Raw genomic sequence first — 23,092 nt, forward strand, 5'->3', positions numbered from 1 at the left:
TCTAGGTTAATATCCACTTATTAGTGAGTGCATACCATGATTCACCTTTTGAGTCTGGGTTACCTCACTTAGTATGATATAGTTTTGATTGTCTTATGGTATCTCAGCATGCATATAGACTGGATTTATGTATCCCAGGGAGCATCTGACTCAGTACCATTGTTGCTCCCTCAGTAGTCAGTACAGAGCCACAGGAAAGGGTCCCCACCTCCAAACAAAGTAATCTTAGAAACTGGGAATTTTATGAGATACTTCAAGATTGTTTAAAGAGGAAAGAGGCTGAGATAACTATGGCCAACTCACAGTGGGAAGAGATATGCTTTCCAGTTGACTACTTTATACCAATACTTCCTATGGATTCAATTTCTGAGCTGAAATTGTTTGAGAGTTAGCAATAGAAGACACTGTTGCTTGCCCGTGTCCTGTCTCAACCACAGAATAGCTCCTTCGCAGTGAGGAGATTGGAAAATTCTGGTTTACACTCTGGGAAAATCTGACTTTTCCACTGAAAATTGTGGAAATTCTCTTTACGGCCTGACTGTCATCCATATCTTTGCTTCATATTCTTATGTCGTAAGGCTTTTTGTGAAGCAGAAAAGTCAGTGCACTTAAAGTATTCTTCAGTTTGAATAGAGATGGATGCTGTGCAAACAAATGAATGGGTTGAAATGGCTTGCACTTCCTTTCTCAAAGCATCGGCTCCCCTTTTGCTTTGCCTCCCTTAACATAGCTTCAAAAGACCACATCTAACATTTCTTTTCTAGTCTCTTGAGCAGTTCTTACACGGGCTTTTTCTGGAAAACAAAAATCAGTTCTATTATGAATCTGTGGGCTATTAGTCCACTTTACCATGAGGCTATGTTTAGTCTTCTAGTAAATTTCATTACCATTGTAAATTTGACCCAACTAAAAGAAATTATTAGCACTAATAAGTCAAAATATTGAGAGTCCACATTCTCCCTTCAATGTCCTTACAGATCAGACCTCTTCTCCCCCATTTACCATGTAGAAATAATTTTGAATATTTCCCCTTTTTATACAAATACCCATAGTCTAAAATGTAACTATAATACAATAAAAATTTTTACCTAAATTTTGTATTTTCACTTCTTTTTTTTTACTGAAATCCCAAAAAGGCCATGTGACCATCATCTTTCATGTACAAATACTCATGAGGTACAAATAATAATATTTGCAATGCAGAAAACTCCTAATGATGACTGAATTTAAATCACAAAATAAAATATTCAAGTAACTTTTATTATGTTAACTGTTTGGACAGTAAGCTTTGGTGTAAGATATCTCCTGCGTATTTCTATAGCACTTGAGATACAATGTTAGCTAATTAAAGCTATCAGGGATTTTCCATAAGACAATCCTGAAACATCATGAGTATTGACTGTAAGAGAATGGTTAATCAAGTTCCTACTAGTGAAATTCAGTATATATAGCACAGGTATTAAGTTGGATGCATCACAACTAGTTTGAAACCTGGATAATAGCAGGAAATTTTTGAGAGCCTATTATTTGCTGGAATTGGGTAGAATCAATGAGAGGTACAAGAAACATGATCACAATCTCACAAATCTCACAATCTCACAAAGTCACAATCTCAGTCTACAAGCGGTTGCCTGACTGTCTTCCATATTTAAATCAAAAGATTTAGAGTCCACATTCTCTTTTAGTTGTCTAAACAGATCAGACTTCTCTTCCCCCATTTATCCTGTAGAGATAATTTTGAACATTTTTTCTCTTTTCATACAAATACCCACAGTGCTCCAAGCCCACAGCTGTTACTGGATAGTTTCTGGTGGAGTGGTGTGGAGGCAGAAGGTCTCAGTGGGAACGCAAGTGGCTTTCCCTTGAGACAGCTCCATGCAGCCACTCCCTTTGTTCAGCTGGCTAGGCTCCTGACCCTCCTGCCTCTCTTGCCTGAGGTCTGGGCATAACAGGAGCAGCTGATCACGGCCTGCCAGCTGGTATCTGAGCAACTGCTGTTGGGCCTCCTGCCAGTTCCCAGGCTCCTGCAGGGTCAGCTGCTGAGTAGGAGATCCTGGAACACAGGTGATTCTGGGAATCTTCGGGGCAGGTGTAGCTGTTCTTTCCTCTGGGACAGCACGGCGGCTAACTTTCCTCTTGGACACTCCATCCATTGAGTGTTGGGAAAACTGGCTCTGTATTCTCTGCATGACCTGCATTCTTATATCTATAAAAAGACATAAGGGAAGGATGGACTTTGTTTTCAGTCAGTTGATTACTATATTCTATATTTGAGCTTTTTATTTGGCCACCATAGCAGCATACTCAAAGAATAAAATATTAAATGACATCTATTCAGCAAAATTTCAAAATAAATTTAGAATATTTTCCTTATGAAGTACTGTTCACCTCCTCAATCTGTAATTAACACTAACCATGTAACCAAAATGTGATTATATCATTCCAAGAAGAAGAAAAAACACTTACATGGTATTACATGGTTAAAAATAATTAAACAAATAGTTTTAATTGTAAATATAGGTCAAATTTGAAATCCATGATCACAGTCAGGGCAAAGCAAAAGGCCAACCAAAGTGTTGATTCAGAAAGCTGAATTTTAAAAAAAATAGTAATTTTTCCTAAAATTTGCTTTAATAGTCTTAATAAGCACATGTCACAATTACAAAAGTCAACACATGTTCCATACTAGTTCCACATGCAATTTTGCTCTCAAAATAACTTTGTGATGTATGGAGTGTTATTAGCACTGCTTTAGGTGTAAAGGAGTTAAGATACAAGTTAAGTAACTTTCTAAGACCACAAACAAGGCAGGAACAGACCTTCTGAAAGAATTACAGTATTTGGCTCTACAGAGTCGGTGAAGCCAAGACCATACCAATACTGTGGAAAGATCAGAACAAGCACAGAGACTTAAGAAACCAGTGAAACAGTGAAAGAAGTCATGGTGTGTACTGACTATCCTCTTCTGGAAGCTGGTTGTGTGATGATCATCCCTCTACTCTACACTATTCTCCAATGCAAGCAATAATGTCATGTATGTGAAAGGATGCCTTTCATGTACCTTACTGTTTACAAATATGAGAGATCTGTCCAAATTCTTGGGAAGTAGTAATACCGTCATCCTCTATGTTCACCATGCCCCTTTATCTTGCATTTTCCCTCTAATCCTTTAGTCTTTGGTACACACTGAAGATGGCAGTTTATAAACTGGTACATTATACAGTTCCAATTCACTGAGAACTGCCTTCTTTACTGTTTTAGAAGACAGTCAGCACATCTTTGTTTTATCGTAAGAAACAGGGTACAAAGTACCAGTTTCAACTTCAGTTCCTTCCAACAGTGGCCTGAAAAAGGATGGGAAGATATATGAAGGCAATTGCAACTGTGAACATTAGTGGTATTTTGTATTCACAGTGGAATAATAAGAAGAAATCATATTGTGCATATCATTTTCACAGTGCATGGATTAATATTGGAGAAGCACCATGTTCTTCATATCAACAGTATCCGTTTCCAGACCCTTGTTGGCTGTTATATATCTGCCATGGTAATCAAACTGGAAAGATCTTGCTGAGAGCTATAGAACTTCCCAGTTATGTTAATTCTCCTATGGGGTCTGCAACTTCTTCTGCAAAAGTTTCTTGAAAGCTCAACTATGTGGATTTATATTTCAATATACACTGACTGGGGAGTCTCTCTTGGCCTAAGCAGCTGCCTCTAATGGCCACCTTCATTTAAGTGTTGGCCCTTTCTTCCTCACAGGGTTTTGAATGCTTTCAAGAGAGGAACTGTTTCCTGTTCTTGAGCTTTGTATGGTCACCATGCCCCCTCCTGTAACCTGTACTGGTCTTGGTATCACCTCCATAATGACTATTCTCACCAGGAGTAAAAGAAGGTTTTTCAGCAACAGCAAATAACCAGAAACAAGAATACTCGATGGTCATATAGAAGCCAACTTTAAAAGAAAAAAAAATGGGTTTTAAATTTTAATCCCTAGACAAAACCAATACAACTACAGACCTGAGGAATCAACCACTACATGTCACCTTTTTCTGAACCCATTGAAGATGTTCTCAGCCTGGGTTTGAGAGAACTTTCTTGGAAATCTCCCTGTCCTTCTGTTTTTTTCAAGTCTGCATCTATTCATAAAAGACTAATGCAAGCCTCGCTTCCTTTTACAGACCCTTAAACATTTAAAAAAAAAATCTCCCATGAATTATTTACATGGCAGCTCCAATCAGCAATACACCTGACAGACTCCCCAGCTGAAATGAAAGGTCCCAGAGTAAAGGTGCCCAGGGAGGCCAGCCACCTCCCACTGTGAGCTTATAGACAGAACTAAGTCAGTACACATTATGTGTCACTGCCAACATCAGAAAGAATCAGCTCCTTTGATCTTAGACCTCCACAGGAAGCTTAGATCTCAGACAAATTAGATATAAAAATGAATTTACAGCAGATATGTATCCTAAGGCACTCAGCTGAACGCTTGGGTTTCAGGGGAGGAAGGACAGTGTGTATCAAAACATGTGAATCACATGCCTCCTGCCCAACATCATTCTTGTTGATGGGTCTCCACTGAAATGGAAGCATGACTTCAGATGACCCAACTGTGTTTCTTACTATTTACTATCAGGTGTGATGAAGCTTCAGGGAGAACATTATAAAACATGGGCAAAACATATCCCTGCTCTTCCCAAGTAAGGGCTCATTGTGTTGAGGGCCTTATGAGTACATGAACCTGTAACTTCTCCAGCTCCTTAATCTCTTTTGACTTTGAGAACATTCTCAAACAGCAAGCAAATGTGCTCTCTCTCTCTCTCTCTCTCTCTCACACACACACACACACACAGTTTGCTCTGAGTATCTTTCCATAATTTTTATTTCCTTTTTCCCTTTCTGCCTTGTCTTTTCTTCTCTTCCCTTCTCTTCCCTACTTCTCTTCCCTTCCTCTTCCCCTTTCTTCCTTCCTTCCTTCCTTCCTTCCTTCCTTCCTTCCTTCCTTCCTTCCTTCCTTCCTTCCTTCCTTCCTTCCTTCCCTCCTTCCTTCCTTCCTTCCTTCCCAACCCTCATCTGAAATGTTCCTATTTTTTCTTAACCAAGCTCTATGTATTGTTGCTCAGTGTTGAACCAAGTAAGTCCTCAATACAGTTGCTTTCTATGAGACTCATGCAGTCTGAGGTGGCAGTCAGTTAGGAGAAGGGATATACTCCACTGCTTGTCATAAGGACTGGGAATCCTGCCCATGTGTTAGAGAATGTATACAGTTAATAAACACTGTTGCTTGTGTTTTAATTAGACTCTGTATTCCTTTGTGTGGAAGGTAGGGTTTATCTTAATAAGCAATACATTGTTCTTCAGAAAGCAGAGAAATTTAGAGAAAATAAAACAGAGAAGGAAAAGTTATCTAGTTTCTTACATAATGTCCATAGCACCTTCCACTTTATTGGTTTGGAGGGTACTCTACCTCTGGTTGTGTTTGGTCAATTTATTCAGCTAATTTATGTCTGTGACATTTACTTTCTTGTTTTATTTATTTATTTATATTAGACATTTTCTTTATTTACATTTCAAATGTTAACCCCTTTCCCAGTCCCTCCCCCAAACCTCCTATCCCACTCGCCTCCCCTTGCTTCAATGAGTGTGATCCCCTACCAACCCACCCACTCCTGCCTCCCTGCCCAGGCATTCCTCTACACTGGGGTATCTAGCCTTCACAGGACCAAGGGCCTCTTCTCCCATGGATGCCCAACAAGGCCATCCCCTGCTACATATGGGGCTGGAGCCATGGGTCCCTCCATGTGTACTCTTTGGTTGGTGGTTTAGTCCCTGGGAGCTCTAGGGTTGGGTTTATGGTTGGTTGATAGTGTTGTTCTTCTTATAGGGTTACAAACTCCTTCAGCTCCTTTAGTCTGTTCTCTAATTCCTTCACTGGGGACTCCATTGGGGACCCCATGCTCAGTAGAATGGTTGTCTGTAAGCATCCGCCTCTGTATTTGTCCAGAGCCTCTCAGGAGGCAGTTCTATGGGGCTCCTGGCAGCAAGCACTTACTTCTTGGTATGTGCTGTAGTGTCTGGGTTTGGTGGCTGTACAGGGTATGGAACCCCAGGTGAAGCAGTCTCTGGATGGCCTTTCCTTCACTCTCTACACTTTGTCTCTGTACTTCCTCCCATGAGTATTTTGTTCCCCTTCTAAGAAGGATCAAAGCATCCACACTTTGGTCTTCCTTCTTCTTGAGTTTCATGTGGTCCGTGAATTATATTTTTTTTAAATATAGATCTCAGTAAATATTCTAAGTAGTCAAATTGACTAGTTCCATGTGAAGACTGAATGTTTTTATGTTAACATACAGAGTAATGTGTGTTGCTATGTAATTTTCATACACACGTGTTACTATACTTTTCTTTCTTCTATTCTTCTTTACCACTGGCATTCTCTACACCAATGTTTTGATTTAATTTTAGCATAGGTTATTTTTCTAAACCTAAATTACCTAAAATGTAATAGATAGATAGTTATTTTCATTATTATAGGCACACTACAATGTTCTATAATGTTCTAGTATGTGTGTGTCTAAATGTTCCAATACAACATTTTAATACTATATATATATATATATATATATATATATATACACATAATCACAGAATATGAAGAGTGGTAACATAAATTTTACTTCTCTGCTTGATCTTAATATTCTCACAGCCATGGCATCAATTGACTTAATTTATTTTAGAAGATTGGCTCCATCTCACTGGTTAATATTTTATGATGAAATTTAGAATCATTTTATATCATTTGACATTACATTGCATAAAGTGATTGAAATGACATTAATATAAGTTAATAGGTCTTTAACATCATGAAACATATATCATAAACATATGATCATCCTCTACCATATTCAGTGTTTCTTTAAACTGTTTGGCAAAATATAGTTTTTAATTGGTTCATCATATCTTTCAGTAATATTCTTCAGAGCTGGCCACATATTTAAGCCACTTTCATGATACTACCTAACCACATCCAATGCACGTATTGTGTTAATTCACTTTGTGTTGCTATGATGAAATTCCTAAGCCACGATAACTTTACAGAGAAAGGGGTCATCTTTAAATGCTAATATCATCTACAATTGGTTTCCAATACATTTTTAATTTTGTTTTATATCTGATTACATTTCATAGTGTCAAATCTGTGTTGCAATGTGATATGATTAAATTATTTGTTTTGCACATATTTAAATAGGAAATCTAAAACTTTATGGTTAATAAAATATTTTGTTACAACAGAATTTTCAGTGCTTATTTTGAAGTTATTTTAAGAAGATAAGTGCTAGATTTTATTCATCCTGTTAAAATAGGAAATATTTACTTCCCATTAATGAGTTTTAGAGATGCTATTAATTAGTAGTTTCCAAATATACTTACCCTTTCTTAGTGCTTTGGAGAAACATTTCTCCCTGTCTTTCCCTGTGGTTTTAAATATAATAATCACTATGGTAAAATAGGTTAGGCTTAGATAAGATGTAAATTTATATCAAATGATAAGGTAGACATAAGTTAACCTTGCATTAAGATGACAAGAGGGGGCTATTATAAATTCTTAGATAAAGGAATCTGAAAAAAATGGTTCATCTTGAGTTGGGAGAAATGGGAGAAGCTAAACATGTGAACACATCTGAGAACATTTTGAAGGGGAGATGCTATGCTATGCATAGGGAATACTGTCACTGAGGGTCAAGCGGCTGGAGAGGAGGGAAGACACAGGCCTTTGTGGCTGTACTGAAGATACTGTGAAATGAAGCAAAAAGAAAAGTTCATTAAGAACCACAAAAGGAAGGCTGACTTCATAAAATTCAGCAAAAAAGAAAGAGGGAAGTATGAGAAAGACTGAACTAGAAAAGAAATAGAACTTGGAGCTTTCTAGCCTGGGAGACAATGGTGCTATGACCAGTTGAAGGGAACAAGGAAACAGAGAAAACACAATATGGTTCTGAGTTCTGGTAGCAATGCCAGACCCCTTCCCTTGCATCGCTTGGAACCAGAGTTTCTGCAAAATGGCAGCCAAGTCCTTAACAAATGAAATTCGAAACAGTATAAAATGATTCAGGAAGATCTAGAAGGGCTAAATATGTCATTGAAAATATTATTCTTTTTCCTTTTGCCCCTAGTTACTTATCTAGAGTCGTTAATTGGATACTTGTCTGTTGTGATTTCTTTATTCTTCATTGGCCAACACTATTCTCTAATTGCCCCTAAAATTGAGTTTTCATATGTTAAAATTTGATGTGAGACAGGGAAGCTAATAACGTCTCCTGGAAACTACTCAACAGGACGCTATGATACAGTCAATTAATGGTCACTATGATATAGAGAGGAGCCCTAAACTTCACTAGCCACTCATTCTCCTAGGTTCTCACCCAAGTGTAGCAATGATAGGGAGGAGCTGCAGGTGGGGTTTCTAATTCTTGATACTCTTGCCATTTGGAACCAAATAATTTCTGTTATGTGCTTGACACCAGGCATCAGGTAATATTCCAGAATCCTTGGTCTCCATACACTGCCAACAGTGAACTGCCTTTACCAAGTCCTGGGCCAGAAACTATTTTCTCCATGCACTGCAAATATCCTTCAAAGAAAATGTAATTAATTGTTCCCAGAATTCTGGCAATAAGTGAATGACCAAGTGTTACTGCTTTTTAGTTTTACAACGGAGACCCTTCTCTGCAAGACCATTGTTAAGCCAGTTGCCTTATAGAGGGGACAAAATTGCTGTGACAGAGAGTTACTATTCCCGAGAAAGAAACTATCACATGCACAAAGAGTTCAAGAAGGCCTACAGAGTCAACTATCTTGGGTCCTTGGGAGAATCACAGAGAGTGAACCACTAACTAAAGTGGACCTATGGAACCCTCACCCCTGTACATGTGTAGCAGACATGTATACTAATCTTCATGTGGGTCCCCTAACCACTGCAACAGGGCCATCTCTGACTCTGTGGTAGTGGACCTTTGGATCCCTTTCCCATAGCTGTACTGTCTTGTCTGGCTGCCTCTCCCCTCAGTGAGAGAGGATGTACTTAGTTCCAGAGTGTCTGGGTACCAATAGGAGGGACCTCCCCTTCTCTAAGGAGTAGCAGAGGGAGGAGTCAGGAGGACAGGGTGTAAGGATGAGACTGGTGGGAGAGAAGGAAGGGGCTGCAGTCAGGCTATAAAGTGAATAAAGAAATTAATGAAGGGGTGAAGAGGAATTCTCAAGGCCATAGCTACTACTCTGCAGGCACATGTGCAATAGTTCTTAATCCAAAAAGAAAAACATTTCCTTTTTATTTAGATACGGAGGGGAAAGGCTCTCGACCAGGCCCAAGCTTGCAGACAGGTCTTGCCCCTTCCACTTCCCCTTTTCCTGGCCTTGCTGAACTGTTAGATGGCATTGCAAAAGCTAGCCCCATGCTCTGTTCCCTACGTGACCTCCGGCTCATTCCTGAAATAACACCACCAAGATCCAGTAATCAAAATTCAATATTTGACTACACTGGCAAACCTGTCCAATCAGGGCTTACCAACTCACCCTACCAGAGACGTCCCCTTTTCTCCTTAAAATCCTACATCTGCAAAAACAAACAAGCAAACAGAAAATAACCCAAACACACAAACAAACAAAATCAGCTACTGCTAGCTGTGTGCCTTTGCCTGATTCAGAGGCAGCCCACCCTCGCTCCACTACAACCCCTTGCTCCTGCTTTTCCCACCAGGGAAATAAATCTCCTTTGTGCTGGGAATTCGGTGCCTGGGTATGTCCTGTACCGAAAGGGACGGAGTGAAACTCCTTACAGAAAGACTAGGGAAAACTGTATGAAAAATAAATGCTTAGTATCTAGTGCCTCAATTGCTAGAGTATGCTAGCAAACTAACAAGGAGTTAGGCTATCCCAAATTGAATGAATGTCACAGTCATATGAAAATTCAACAATACCTAGCACATGGTTAATTCATTAGACACTATGATCTGCCCTGCGACCTTTGCTGATATTAATTTTCTTAATTGATGCACAATTTGTACAACAACCCTAACTTTGAGTGAGCGGCATTACTATGTCAGTTCCACCAGTTTGGAAACCGAGAGGCTTGGGGAGGTTAGTAGCGAAGCTGGAGGAAAGAAATTCTGTCAAAGGAGGCATTCAGAAGTAAACCCAGTCTGTCTGACTCCATGGTTCCATGGCCACGATTGTCACATCCCCCTGCTCCTCCGTCTGACAAGGAGGATTTGTTAAATCTGTGGCACAGAAGAGAAGCATTATATAGGAACTGGAAAGATGGCGTCAGCGTGTCGAAACCCTTGGCGGCAGTGCGTTCTAAGGGCCCTTTCTCTACCCTTCCCTCCTTTCTTCCACTCTTGCATCCATGACATAATGAGCTTAGTATCTAAATTTAGGAGAAAGACTCAGCCCATATTTCTAAATCATCTCCATCTCTGAGGGAATCCATAGGGAAGGAAGACACTGGCAAGCAGGAGAGCCAACTCTGTTAGTAATAAATGCCAAAAGTTCGAAAGCACAGACGGAAACGGAAAACTAAAATGTCATGTAAATAGTGGAACAAAACCAAACTTATTTAAAGCATTTTAATAATTAGGCGTTTTTGGAAATGATGTTTTTAAGATCCAGACAAAGCTTGGAAGATAAGGAAACAAATCTAGCATGATCCTCAGGGAGGGTTCAGATAGCACATCTATTTTTAACATGGATGTCCTAATAAAATGGCCTCTTTGATGTTCCCATATCTCCAGTCTAAACTGATCCCCAGAAGCCCTATTTCTTGTCTCATTCCTGATAATTTATTAATAAACTACCCCATAAAACCCAGCCATTGTGGAGCACTTAATAACATTAATTTAAGCAAGACCGCGCTGTGTAGATAACCATATTAGGTTAGGTGCAAGCACTGCTTCCCCCCAGCCAGTGGCTGAAGAATGTAGCTGAAGATGAACTGCTGGGCTCAGAAGGCAATTTCAAATACAGCCGGAATCTGCATGCAATAGAGCACAAGAAGCATTCCTCTTTAAGAGGTAAATAAGTTCCTAAGAGCCAAATGGCTTGATGTGAAATCTCCAAAGAAATCTTGGGTCCCTTTTCTCACTCCATTTTTTCATATTAGCATATCCCCACTTCACTCCTACTCCTATTATTCATTATTATTATTATTATTATTATTATTTACCCTTACCATTATTATTATCATCATCATCACTTTTATTATTATTTAGCATAGATTGAGGGACTGTACTATATGGCTGGGTTATTTTTTTAAAAAAAATAAAATTTGTATTTCTTCTATGGGAAATGGTACTGCTATATATATGTGTAAGGACACACATGGTCACACACACAAAGGCACACAACTGAAAAGATCATTCAACCATAATCTCCAACTGATAGATTTCATTTAAACCTGAACTCAGAACCACTAAAGCTATTACTCCTTTTCTACTAGAAAATATGCTATTTGATGCATATTAGGAAAAACTAGAACTGTTATTTTATTTAGAAGATATATTTTACAGTGTTTCAGAGTCATGGGAAATATGTGAGTATTTTTTATCCATATCCATATCCATTACACCATCCATGCTTGGCAAGTCCATATGCTCTGGTCATTGCACTCCTACTGTGCACCCTTAAGTAGGTGAAAAGCCAGACACTCATTTGAGGCAAGGCCTTAGCTCTCTTGCTTTGCATCAATTCTACTGATAATGTAACTGTGCATTACAGGAAGCAGGGGTGCATGCATGCCACAGCACAGCAAAGTATACATGCTGCTAACAGTCCCAGGAAACAACACGGCAGGGTTGAGCAATACTGACTCAGATCTTGAGGGTTCTACACTAAAATCTAATTTGCACAGCAGGCATTTGGCAACTACAGCCTCTGCTTTTCCAAACTCAATAATGTTGCCAAATTGGCAGCTTTGCAACAGCTAAGGGAAAGATTATATGCCTATCCTCTCTCCGCTGGCTCTCCCTTTATTCTCTGTTAAACAAACTCAAATGTGAAACCAATAATCTTTTTCTAAGAAAAGATATATAAATGTCAGTTCAAATAACTGGCTACTAGCTGGGTGAATCAGATAGTCCTGTGTCTTCCTGCTCTGGGGTTTTATTTAATTAAGAAAAAATAATGAAAAAGAAAACAACAAACAAACAAAGAGCAAACAAACAACAAACAAACAACAAACAAAGAAGGGGCTGGAACTAAACCACCATGTAACCATTAACCCACAAAGGTCTTCTCTGCTTAACCCGTACCTTCTCCCACCAAAGTGTCTTCTTTTGCTGTCTTTACTTGTAGTCTTCTGGGTTTGGAGGAGATCTGAGCAGTCATCTTTTGTTCCTTAGTCTGGGATTCAGATATGTCTTCTGGTTTTATTTCTGTATTGATGAAAAAAAAAAGAAAAAAAACCAAGTGCCTTTTCCCCCAATTGTTTCGTCAGATTAAAAGTCTTTTTTTTTTTTTTAATTACAGGGGTGACCTAAATGTGAAGGCATTTCTGTCATTCATATCTCCTTCAGTCATGATTGTGATATTTAATGGAATGTGTGTAGTATGTCTAGAGAATAAAAAATGGTATAGAAACACTCACACACTGGTCACTAACTTTTTGATATGAATTTTGTTTGTCTGAAACATTAGCAGTCACATGTTGATTTGGAATGCTTTACATATACCTAGCTTTAGTTGAAATGTATGGTAAATAGAAAATACACACCAGATTTGGGGAAAAGCAAGATATCCACTTATTTTGTATTCACTACACAACAAAATAATATGTTGGATATTTAGGATAGAGACCAATTAGAAAATCATTATACTTATTGTGTGTCTTATAGTATTGCTTATGTTATATTTCAATTGGACAAGACCAGTTAATACAACAAAAGCTATTAAAGCTTTTAATTTGAAATAAACTATAAAATTTCATAGAATGAGAATGTGACCACATATAGCTAAAGACAGTTATGGACACAACCCAACACAAAGTCATAAATTCACTTAAGATACTATGAGCTAACTTTTCTGATATTAAAAAAAAAACGGTTATATGACCCTCAAAACTGAACATTGCAGACGTCAATGTTGTAGTTTACCATCATGGAGTTGGGTAAACTACAAGGATCTACCCTCCTAACAGTGTCATCTTGTGTAGCAGCACGTCAATTACGGGCCTCTTGGAGTGTCTTAACCAATGTCCAAACAGATTAACAAGGGGTAAAAATTCTGATATGTCATTGAAAAGTCAGAGAAATGAATCTACAGATAGTGGAATCTTTAAGTAACAGATAGGGACCAAGATGGTCAACATGCATGGTGATGAGTGTTGAAAGAATCTACTTCTAGAACTGAGGTCACTTCCAAAAGAGATGAGATTTATAAGGTTCAGCATGTGGACTGCAAATTGCTAGTGGAATTAGGTATTAAATTAAGAGTGGGAAATATATAACTTAATCCAGAGGATCATATGACCTAAAGGATTTTGATAATCTACTTAGGAATCAGAAAGTACCATACACAAATACATACTTACAACATATACACAGATATACATAAACGCACCTACATGTACAAACACAGATACATAAACACATAAAAGAAGACATGCACATACAAACATATACACACACACAAACATACACATACATCACAAAAACACAGGTGCAAACCCACACACACACACTTATACACACTCATGTACACACAAACACACATATACACATGTACACACAGACATATAAACAGAATATAGACAGAACTCCATATTTAAACATGTAAACAATATAGAAACTGAAGTTCAACACATTATAGACAATACAGTTCAGAACCCCTTCAAGACTATATACTTGTTTTTTGTTTGTTTTTTTTTGTTTTTGATTTTTGTTAAGAAAGATAAAGGTTTTACTAGTAGCTTATTCAGTCCTGGTCACCATAATAGGGCAAGAGACAAGATCTCCAGGCTGAATGCTGTTCATAGGAGTGTTCATTAATTAGGGCTGTCTTTTTCCTCAAATAGCCCTTGAAAGTCCAAACACAGTGAGCACCCTAGTGCTTAGGCAAGGCTGCATCACTGTATGGAGTTCCTGTACGTGAATCGTATCCATTTACTCACTCTGGCACTTTTAGGTAGTCATTGCTTAAGGCTGTAGTTTCATGCAGGCTCCTCCCATCATGGGGGGTTCTTTAGTACACGTAAAGTCCGTGGTGTGAGGGTTGAGTATAAGGAGAAGATTTTTAAATGGATATCTGCAGCTTCTTTCTCATCTCATCTCCAAAAGCAAAGGAGGATATGAAGTTCCAGAATTTCTATTAGAGACACCCCTTCAAAGTGCATGATATTGCCTAAAGACATGACCTTTTGCCTCTGGGGACAGGATCAAGGAGGTTCATGATCACTTGGAACTATTCACTGCTAAGGAAAACTTGAGTTTCTCCCTCTAGGGAGTTTGTATCCGTGTTTTACTTCCTTTTTATCTCACAGTTAAGTACCCAAAACAGACTCTCAAGGATATTACCAAGTACAATCTTCAACATCTGATCATCCTTTCTCAACCTTAGATGTGTGAGAAGTAGGATAATCGATGGGACCCATCAAAGAGTAGGCTGTGGAGACACACTGCATGGATTTCCAATGGTTGGGTGACAGTACTCAAATTACTTACCCTTATTGTACCTCACCATGCAACACCTACACTGTAGAAAAATTATCACTACATCTTCATCCTTGTTTAAGAAAGAAATAAATGTATTTATCTAATGCATTTAGAACCCTATCAATACTTAATGTGCAACCAATGTGATCATTTATTACTTTTGTTAATATTAAAGATTAGGTAATTCCTGCCTATATTGTATTTATTGGAATGATGGGTTGTGTAGAGTTATATAAATTGCAGTCATAACATTTCTCTTTGAAGACATGAAAATCATGAATATATCTATTATACATCACTATTTCAGACATTTTTGTCAATGTCCTCCCCCAAGGCACCTACTTCTGGTTTTGCTTTTCTTAAACCAGCAGCAAACGAAACAACTCAGAGATACCCAGGATGCCACTGAGCACAGGGACAAGGCCAGGATGATAGTTGATCTCTCCTTGCTGGCCACAGGCAAGACAGCAAAGGTCTTGGATCGAGCTGTAAAATTAGTACCTGTTTGGGAGGGAAATCCAAATTTCAATAATATTTTAAGATATCAATATCTAGCCCAGAGAAGACATGTGTAATGTATTTCTTTGAAATTACTAAGCAAATAAATCATAATGAATTCAATTGTCACATTCTAGAAGAAGTAGGATGACAGTACAAAGTCAATACTTTGTTTTAGCTTTCTGTCTATCATGATGAGAAATCCTCCTAAATCCTTTATTTGATGCTCAGACTAACTTTTTCCATCACTTCAAAATTATAACTTAATCTTCTCTCATTATCTACTTATGAGAAAACATGATCTTCACTTCAAAATGTGTGAACTACTTACACAGAGATGTAGTCAGGTAACACGTTCTACTCCACGCTCACAGAGTATAGATAGTACATTAAAAGATTTACTGTGTGTGTGTGTGTGTGTGTGTGTGTGTGTACACGTGCATGTGTGTATGTGTATGCATGTATATCATGTACATATGTATGTGTACTTGTGTGTATGAGCATTTCTGTGGGGGTGCTAGCAGAAGACAAGATTAAGGCACCAGATCCCCTGTACCAGGAATTACTATAAGTTTCCAGAGACACTGGTGCTGTGAACACAACTAAATGAATAGCAAGTAGTCTTAATGGCTGAGCTATCTATCCAGCCTAAATCTGATAGTTCTATATACAACCAAACAAATGTACAAATTTAAAAAATTGAAGTTTGTTGGACTTACTTAAAGTGTTCATCACACCAGGGTCATATGGTGCTAACAGATTTCCCAAAGTTAAGTAAAATGCTATCAGAAAAACTATGGAGTAGCTGCAGACACTGCTGCTTGGGCTCAGTGGGGGAGGAGTGGGGCTTGAGCAAGATGAGGACTTCTTACTGAGAGAGAGTATCTCTGAGAATCATCTGAAACCACATTTTTTTTGCAAATTAAAAATTTGCTTCTTATCCCATTATTGTGTATGAAAAAAGGTGTAAAAGAATTTGTTTAGAAACACTTAAAAGAACTAGATATAAATGTTTATGGTAGTTCTATTCCTAACTGTCCAAACTCAGAATGCAACCAAATATCCTTCAGAAGGAGAATAAGTAAATAAAATGGTTAATCTAAACAATCAATAGCCTGCCTACTCAATAACAAAGAAAAAATGATAAAAAGATGGGTAAGGAGTGGGTGGTCAGTAACCTCTAATGTCTGAAATTAAAACCAAATACAGTGTGCTGAGAGATGCTTATGACCACAGGGGAGACTCTGTAGATTCCACTAACATGACATTCTAGAAAGAACAAAACATTAGAGACAGAAAACACGTCGGTGTTTGCCAGTAGGTAAGAGGATGAGATTTTTGCCCTAGCAGAATGGAATTTTCTGGAGTAATGATAATTATCTGCATCTTGTTTGATTTATACTTACAAGAATCTGAACGTGTTTTTTTAAGTTATAAAACCCAGACATGGCCTATTTAGCTATAAGAAATTTGAAAAATAAAATCTGAAGAATATGTTAATTATGGAGACAGTTATATGAGAGGACATCTATTAGAATTTGTCATATAATATGCTTTATATTTATACTTTACCATATTCAATTACTTTAAATATTAAAAATAAAAATCAGAATGGTTATTTGGTTCTGATCATGACTTATAGCTGGCCTTTTTTCCAAGTAGCTAATTCAAAACAAATCTTTCATAAGAAACAGAGTTGACTTTTATTTTTTCTCTACTCAAAGACACATCATGTATTGTCATGCTATGGTTTCCTTGGGTGAATTTGACAATTTGTTTGGAAACCACAATTAGATATGTTCTTGACTCGGGGCTGAACTCACCTCAGGGCTCCCAGAGCATCTTATACTGTGGCTCTAATTTGCAAGCATGTAATATAGGCCTGAGCTGTTATAAATTATCCTCAAATGCCTGCTTGTTATGAGCATCTGCATAAGGTCAATTATCCCAAGGAGAGGAATGGATTTTACCAGGTCCTCATAGAGTTAAATAAAATTCTTGATTTTTTTATCCATTGCCCCCATTTTTATTAATAACCATGAAGCTAACTCTCCCATTCTTATTTATTAGGAGCTAGTAAATGAATCAATACATACATATGACAAATATTTACAAAAATCAGAAAGCAATACATTCTAGAAAAAATAACACAAAAATGACCAGGGAAAGAACTCTGAAGAAGAAACAGTCTGGAGGAGAGTTGAAAGGCCCAGTGCAGTCATAAACAAGAAGAGAAGAAGGCAACATTTCATGTGAAATATTAGAAAACAGGGAACTTTTGATGGGCATTAAATGTTAGGGAAAACATTCTAGATCTGACACTAGTAGATTGTAATAAAGAGGAGATTCTAAGCTGGGAAGTGATGTGAGTCATAGGAATACAGACTACTCTGTAAAGTATGGAAAGCACACACACACACACACACACCACCACCACCACCACCACCACCACCACAACAACAACAACAACAACAACAATGGCTGAGTAGTTAAAGTCAGAGAGGTACAAGTAGAAACTGTGAGGTAACAGAAATCCATGGGGAAAAAACCCTGGCTTTCAAATATTAAAAAAAAAAAAGAAACCATTTTAACAATATAATCCTAAATGTAATCTCCATGCATTTGATCTTCCATAATCAAATAGTTGTTTGTGCTAGACATTTCTATAACTTGGGGATATGCTGCTCAAATATAGTCACCTAAGCAGAATTCCTTTCCCTTAGAAACTCATGTTCCAGTAGGGGACGTAGCACACAAGTTATAGATAAAGGTGAAAAATGCATATCAACTATAATGGTCAAAGTTGTGTAGGAGGGTTGAGGGGAGACGAAAGCAAAGGTAGAAGATCAAATTATTAGCAGTGGGTTGTTAGGAAAAGGTAGATAAAATTTTGGAATGAAAACTTGATGAGTAAATTATGTGGATTTCTGCAAAGTCTTCTGAAGAAATGCCAATTACAGGCAAATTTTCTTTAAATCTTTTTAGGGTAAGGGTAAAGATTCTGACTCCCCTGTGATTATTCATTTAAGAATTTCATGGTTTCAGATAGAAGTAAGAGGAGCCACAGCCAAGACCATAGGGACAAATGCAGAAGGGCCAACTAAAATGTCAGACTCACTAACCTGAGGCCACGATCATCAGCTAATAGTATCTCAGGAAGGGTGTATATGATAAAGTTGGATTTGTTAATACACAGGAAGGATTCAAGAGGATCCGATACATTCACATTCACACCAAATCTCTTTAACTTCTCAAACTCCTCAGTGACTACACTTCAAAAATAAACATGATCATTTTTCCCTTGTATGAGAAATTAGAGAGAAACAGGAAAAATCATTGTGTGTTCTTTCCTTGATTTACATACAAAATGAAATACAGCGGCTGGTGAATTTCACCAGCTAATTGTGTTACCCCAAAAACCTGTTTGCAGTGTCCAGCACACAGGCTAAAGGAAGTCTACCCCCAGCTGGATTTGATTGCCAATAAAGAATTGCCATACAGCCAATGGCTGGGCAAAGGGAGACAGGGGCCCTTAGAGTTGCACGGGCAAAGAAGCAGCAGGAGGAAAGGAGAATCACCATAGCCTGGAGAGACAGAACATGTTTAGAGCTGCAGGGGAGAGATCATCTGAAACGTAGTAGTAAAGGGAAAACAGCCCCTGAAAAGATTGCCCAGAAGTGTTGTGGGCAGCAAAGACCACTGGGCTACACAGAAGATAGCAAAAGTAAATTTAGAAGGAATTGACCCAGGAGTTTGGGAGGGAAGGGCATGCTAGCCGCAGAGGATTGGACATGCCCAGCCACCAAGCTAGTAAGGCATGTTAAAAAATAAGCTAATGTGTGTGTGTGTGTGTGTGTGTGTGTGTGTGTGTGTCTTTCACTCATAAATCCCAAAATAGCTCCTAGGTGGGTGTGACGCATGTGACCCGCCAGGAGCCAAAGGCAGTGTAGCAAAAAACACTGCAATGTGAAATACCAATGTGGATTACACAAGAAGGACGCTTTGTAGCACTGTCTTTGGACACTAGTAAACTGAATATTTGAAGCGTGTTGCTCTTAGAATCAGTGTCTTTACCAGCATGATGTCAGTAGTGATTAGAAAAACAGAGTATTTAATGATTTGTCTTGTTTAAGCTTCTATCTATTCTAATTTAAACCTTAAAAAAAATTCTCCTTATGCAAGCCTTGCCTCGCAAACCTTAGCTTTGACAGCTATTTAGTAAGAGTATTTAAGAATAGTTTAGGGAAAATATTCAAGGACATTTCAAATCTGCAAGTTTTCAGAAGGCAGAAAACCAAACAGTAATCCACAAATAAAATGCCAAGACCATATGTGGTTCCAGAAGCTTTTTGTCAGCAATTTTTCTTACATTTGTTTTTATAGTCTATTCCTTAGAATACCATTGATGAATCTTGTAGAGAGTCTTAGTTAACCATTGAGAAATCTAAAGGGCAAAGGTATCAAAAATGTCAGACAATCTGGGACAAACTACTCAGGGCCCTGTGAGTCTGTGTAGGAGAAATTTAGCCAGCGAGACCCAACCACAAAGTTGACGCATGCACCACTGATATTTCCTCCCCAAACCAACATAGAATTGACTGCGCTGTGGCTAGAGACTGCTGATGCTGGATCAGGTGGTTGAACAAACCAATGAGAAAGAGACAGGGCCATATCTGGCTGAGAGACAATGAGATACTGGTAGGGATGGGTAAAGATTTGCCCAGTTCCTGCTATAAACAAGTCTGCTTTTGCCACTTGCCTAACCCCTGGAGTTTGTGCCACTGATATTGTTCCTTCTTACCGCTGCTTCCAAGGGTCTTGGTCAGGGTTTCAAGCAACAAGTCTGATCCTTTAAAAACATACATTCAAAAAGTTGAGCTTAAGGCAAAAATTTCTGCAGTTGGAGAAAGAGCATGTTTCTCCATGAATTGGTATCCATCTTTAGACAGATTCATAGGTATGCGAAGAATATCTGACTCACAAAACTACTAGACAACTATTTATATTTCAGAAGATAGATCTTTTGTTAAGAAAAATGTTTTTAAATTTGAACTTAAGGCATATTCATTGACGTTCTTCCTCACACTATGCTGAAGCATTGTCAAGCAAGATTTATCAAATTCTCTACAGTAGATTTCACTTTACAAATTGAGATTTCACTATACTGTCCAAAGTTTGTCCCTCAAGCTCCTGGACTTCAGCAATCTTCCTGTGTCAGTCTCTGCAGTTTTTGTGTCTACCAAAGACAGGGAAATATTTATAATTTTAGCATCCTGATTTGTTAATTTGGAGAAGACTAATAATTTACAAATGATTTTTGTTAAGAAGTGATGTAAGTGATATCTGTGGACATGTAATTCAAACACTGTGGCTTTATTTTTCTATATTCCTTGACAAGGGCCTTTCAGAATACCTCTACATGATACTTTAGCTCAAAAATTTTCTAGAATACCATTGCTCTTATCCTGGAGCCCTCAAAAAAATTTAAACTAATTTTAGACAAGTATTTATTATATGTTTTCATCTGAAACATATTAGATGGATCAGAAAACAGATATCTTCAAATGGCTTATGGAGGAAAACTGAACTGGTTTACAATTTACCCATGCCTTTTACCAATGTTTTCAGTTACTGGAATGCTAACAGGTCTTGTTTCAATTTTACCATGTAGAAAGCACAAGGGGAATGGGATACAAAGATTTGTGTCCAAAATATTCAACAGCTCAATTGTCTCATGGATTTTTAATAAGTCATATATGTAAAAGAAAGAGAAAAGGGAAGTCAAGGAATTAGAGAAAGAAGAGGAGGGAATATCAAACTAATGGTAACACCTATGAGAAAATGTGTATTTACAGTCTTGTTCATCAAATAGATTCTGAGCCTGAATATCCACAGCAGCTCTGTAATGTTATACTCTATAGAACAGCCAAGTCAACTTCTTCTAGAAACTATCATGGCCTCTTATTCATGAAAGGAGTTATCTGAGTCTCAAAGAAAAGGGGCGACTTTTTGAAAAAACACATATATAAAAGAATACTATGCTGAAATTACCTGGAGGGGACGTAACAGTAAAAACCAAGTGCCAGTTTGACCCAGAGATCAAGACAGCCAATCTGGAGAAGGTCACATAGCCATCCCATGTTTCTGCCTGGGTACACCCTGTAAACAAGAAGAAAACCAAAGGTAGGTGTTAGGTACCTCAACTAGAACCATGTCTTTTAAGTCTTCTCTGAAGAAAAGGAATTGAATATCTCAAAGGAATTAATAAAGACCATTGAATCTATCCATTTTGCCTTAAACACTAGAACCAAATAACTCAAAACAAAATATAAATATCTGCTGAACCTGTATAACAGTGCTATAAACTATGTTATATTCTAGAGTTAAATTATAAAATTTATGCTGAACCTGTAATCACAGATATACCTCATTATGAGCTTATATTCCTAACTACAACTATGTGTTTGGCTACTGTTTTGATACATGTCTGTGGAGGAGTAGTGTAGTGCTCTTTTAGCATATGAAACATCCTGGGTTCAAAGAGTAACACTGTCAAAAGAATGTATATCAAGAAATAAATCTTCTAATTGGTCTAGCAGGTCAATCTCTCTATTTAGGGAATCTGTATTGAGGCAATAGTGTGGTCAAGCTAGTCGGGATAACAACAGTCTGTCGTCAAATCATGACTGGAAGAGCTCAAGGCATTAGTAAAATGGACTGGTTGGGCCTTGGTTTCTCTGAATTAAAAAGAACTGTTTAACAGACACAAAGCTTACATTTTCTAATGAACGACCCATTCATAAAGTTAAAGAGGGCAACTTCACTCGAGCTCCCATTCCTACACCATGAATTGCCTTTGGACACTACTACACCTATATTACTTTGTGAATTAATTGCTGTTACACATCACTCTGAACATGTCACCATGGAGGACAAAGAGTTAAAAGACTGATCTTAAAGTTTACGAATTTGTTTGTGATGTCTAAGGCAGGAAAGAATCATAAAGATTTAGGACATTTAATGTTAACATTTTTCAATTCAATTGCTCAGTCCTTTCTGTGGAAACAATGCCTTTCCTCATCAATTTTGCAGTACTAACTAAAAGTTTCTTTACACAAGCCATATTTTCTTCCATCTCTACGGAGTCCCAAGATAAATAAAATGCCCAGAAAAAAATGGAAATAAATAAACCAAGACTCAAGTAAATGATAGGCGCCCAAGATAAATGTAGTTTATACTCTCTAAAACCTATATGCATCAAAATTATGGTCAATAAACTCTTGCAAACAATGAACTGCAGAGTACAGATGTTCAACATGAAATCGTTTGCTGCAGTTTTTCCTTTGACAAACGTCCTTATTGTTCCCATCTTTGGAAGAATGCAAAGTAGCACTTAATCGAAATGTGTCCGTCGAGCACTGTGAGTTTGCCTCATAGAACAGCCGCCAAACTGCCTAATGGGAAGTGCTTTAGCTCCAAATGGGCTTGCTTTTGCGTTAAATACCAGCTTGCCTTACAGATCTCCACAAAGATACCCATATATATCTATGATATTTTCAGATTTGAAGCATATGTGCCCGAAAGCTGAAGCACTTGCTGCCAAGTACAGTACATTACTCCAGGGTCCATCATATCTTTGGAATGGCTATTATAAAATATACAAATGTGGTTGACAGACTCCCCGATCAAGCTGCTATAGACATGATACTGGCTGAGAGAATGTGGGATGGAGTGGGGAGGCAAGTTGAAATCAGCCTTGAAATCGGGTTATACAGCCACCAAGGAAGCATACCTGGGTGTGCAGAGTATATGGTCTCTAAAATTCCCTCGCACCTTGGACTGGCTGCTTTTGTGTGTCAACTTGACACAGGCTGGAGTTATCACAGAGAAAG

The 23,092-nt window shown here is 38.0% G+C and overlaps 1 protein-coding gene across 1 annotated transcript in view; it reads right to left on the bottom strand.

Moving 5' to 3' along the window:
* Positions 1–1,793: 1,793 nt before the first annotated feature.
* The window catches only part of Pkhd1 (PKHD1 ciliary IPT domain containing fibrocystin/polyductin), a 463,409-nt gene continuing 442,110 nt past the window's right edge, over positions 1,794–23,092 (bottom strand). The window contains exons 63-66 of the mRNA XM_052192751.1: positions 21,252–21,359; positions 15,045–15,203; positions 12,306–12,428; positions 1,794–2,206 (exon numbers count right to left, since the gene is read on the bottom strand). Of these exons, the coding sequence (XP_052048711.1) occupies positions 1,794–2,206; positions 12,306–12,428; positions 15,045–15,203; positions 21,252–21,359 (803 nt within the window). The remainder of the gene's footprint in view (positions 2,207–12,305; positions 12,429–15,044; positions 15,204–21,251; positions 21,360–23,092) is intronic.

Source organism: Apodemus sylvaticus, chromosome 9, assembly GCF_947179515.1.
Source record: "Apodemus sylvaticus chromosome 9, mApoSyl1.1, whole genome shotgun sequence".
NCBI classification, from domain to species: domain Eukaryota; kingdom Metazoa; phylum Chordata; class Mammalia; order Rodentia; family Muridae; genus Apodemus; species Apodemus sylvaticus.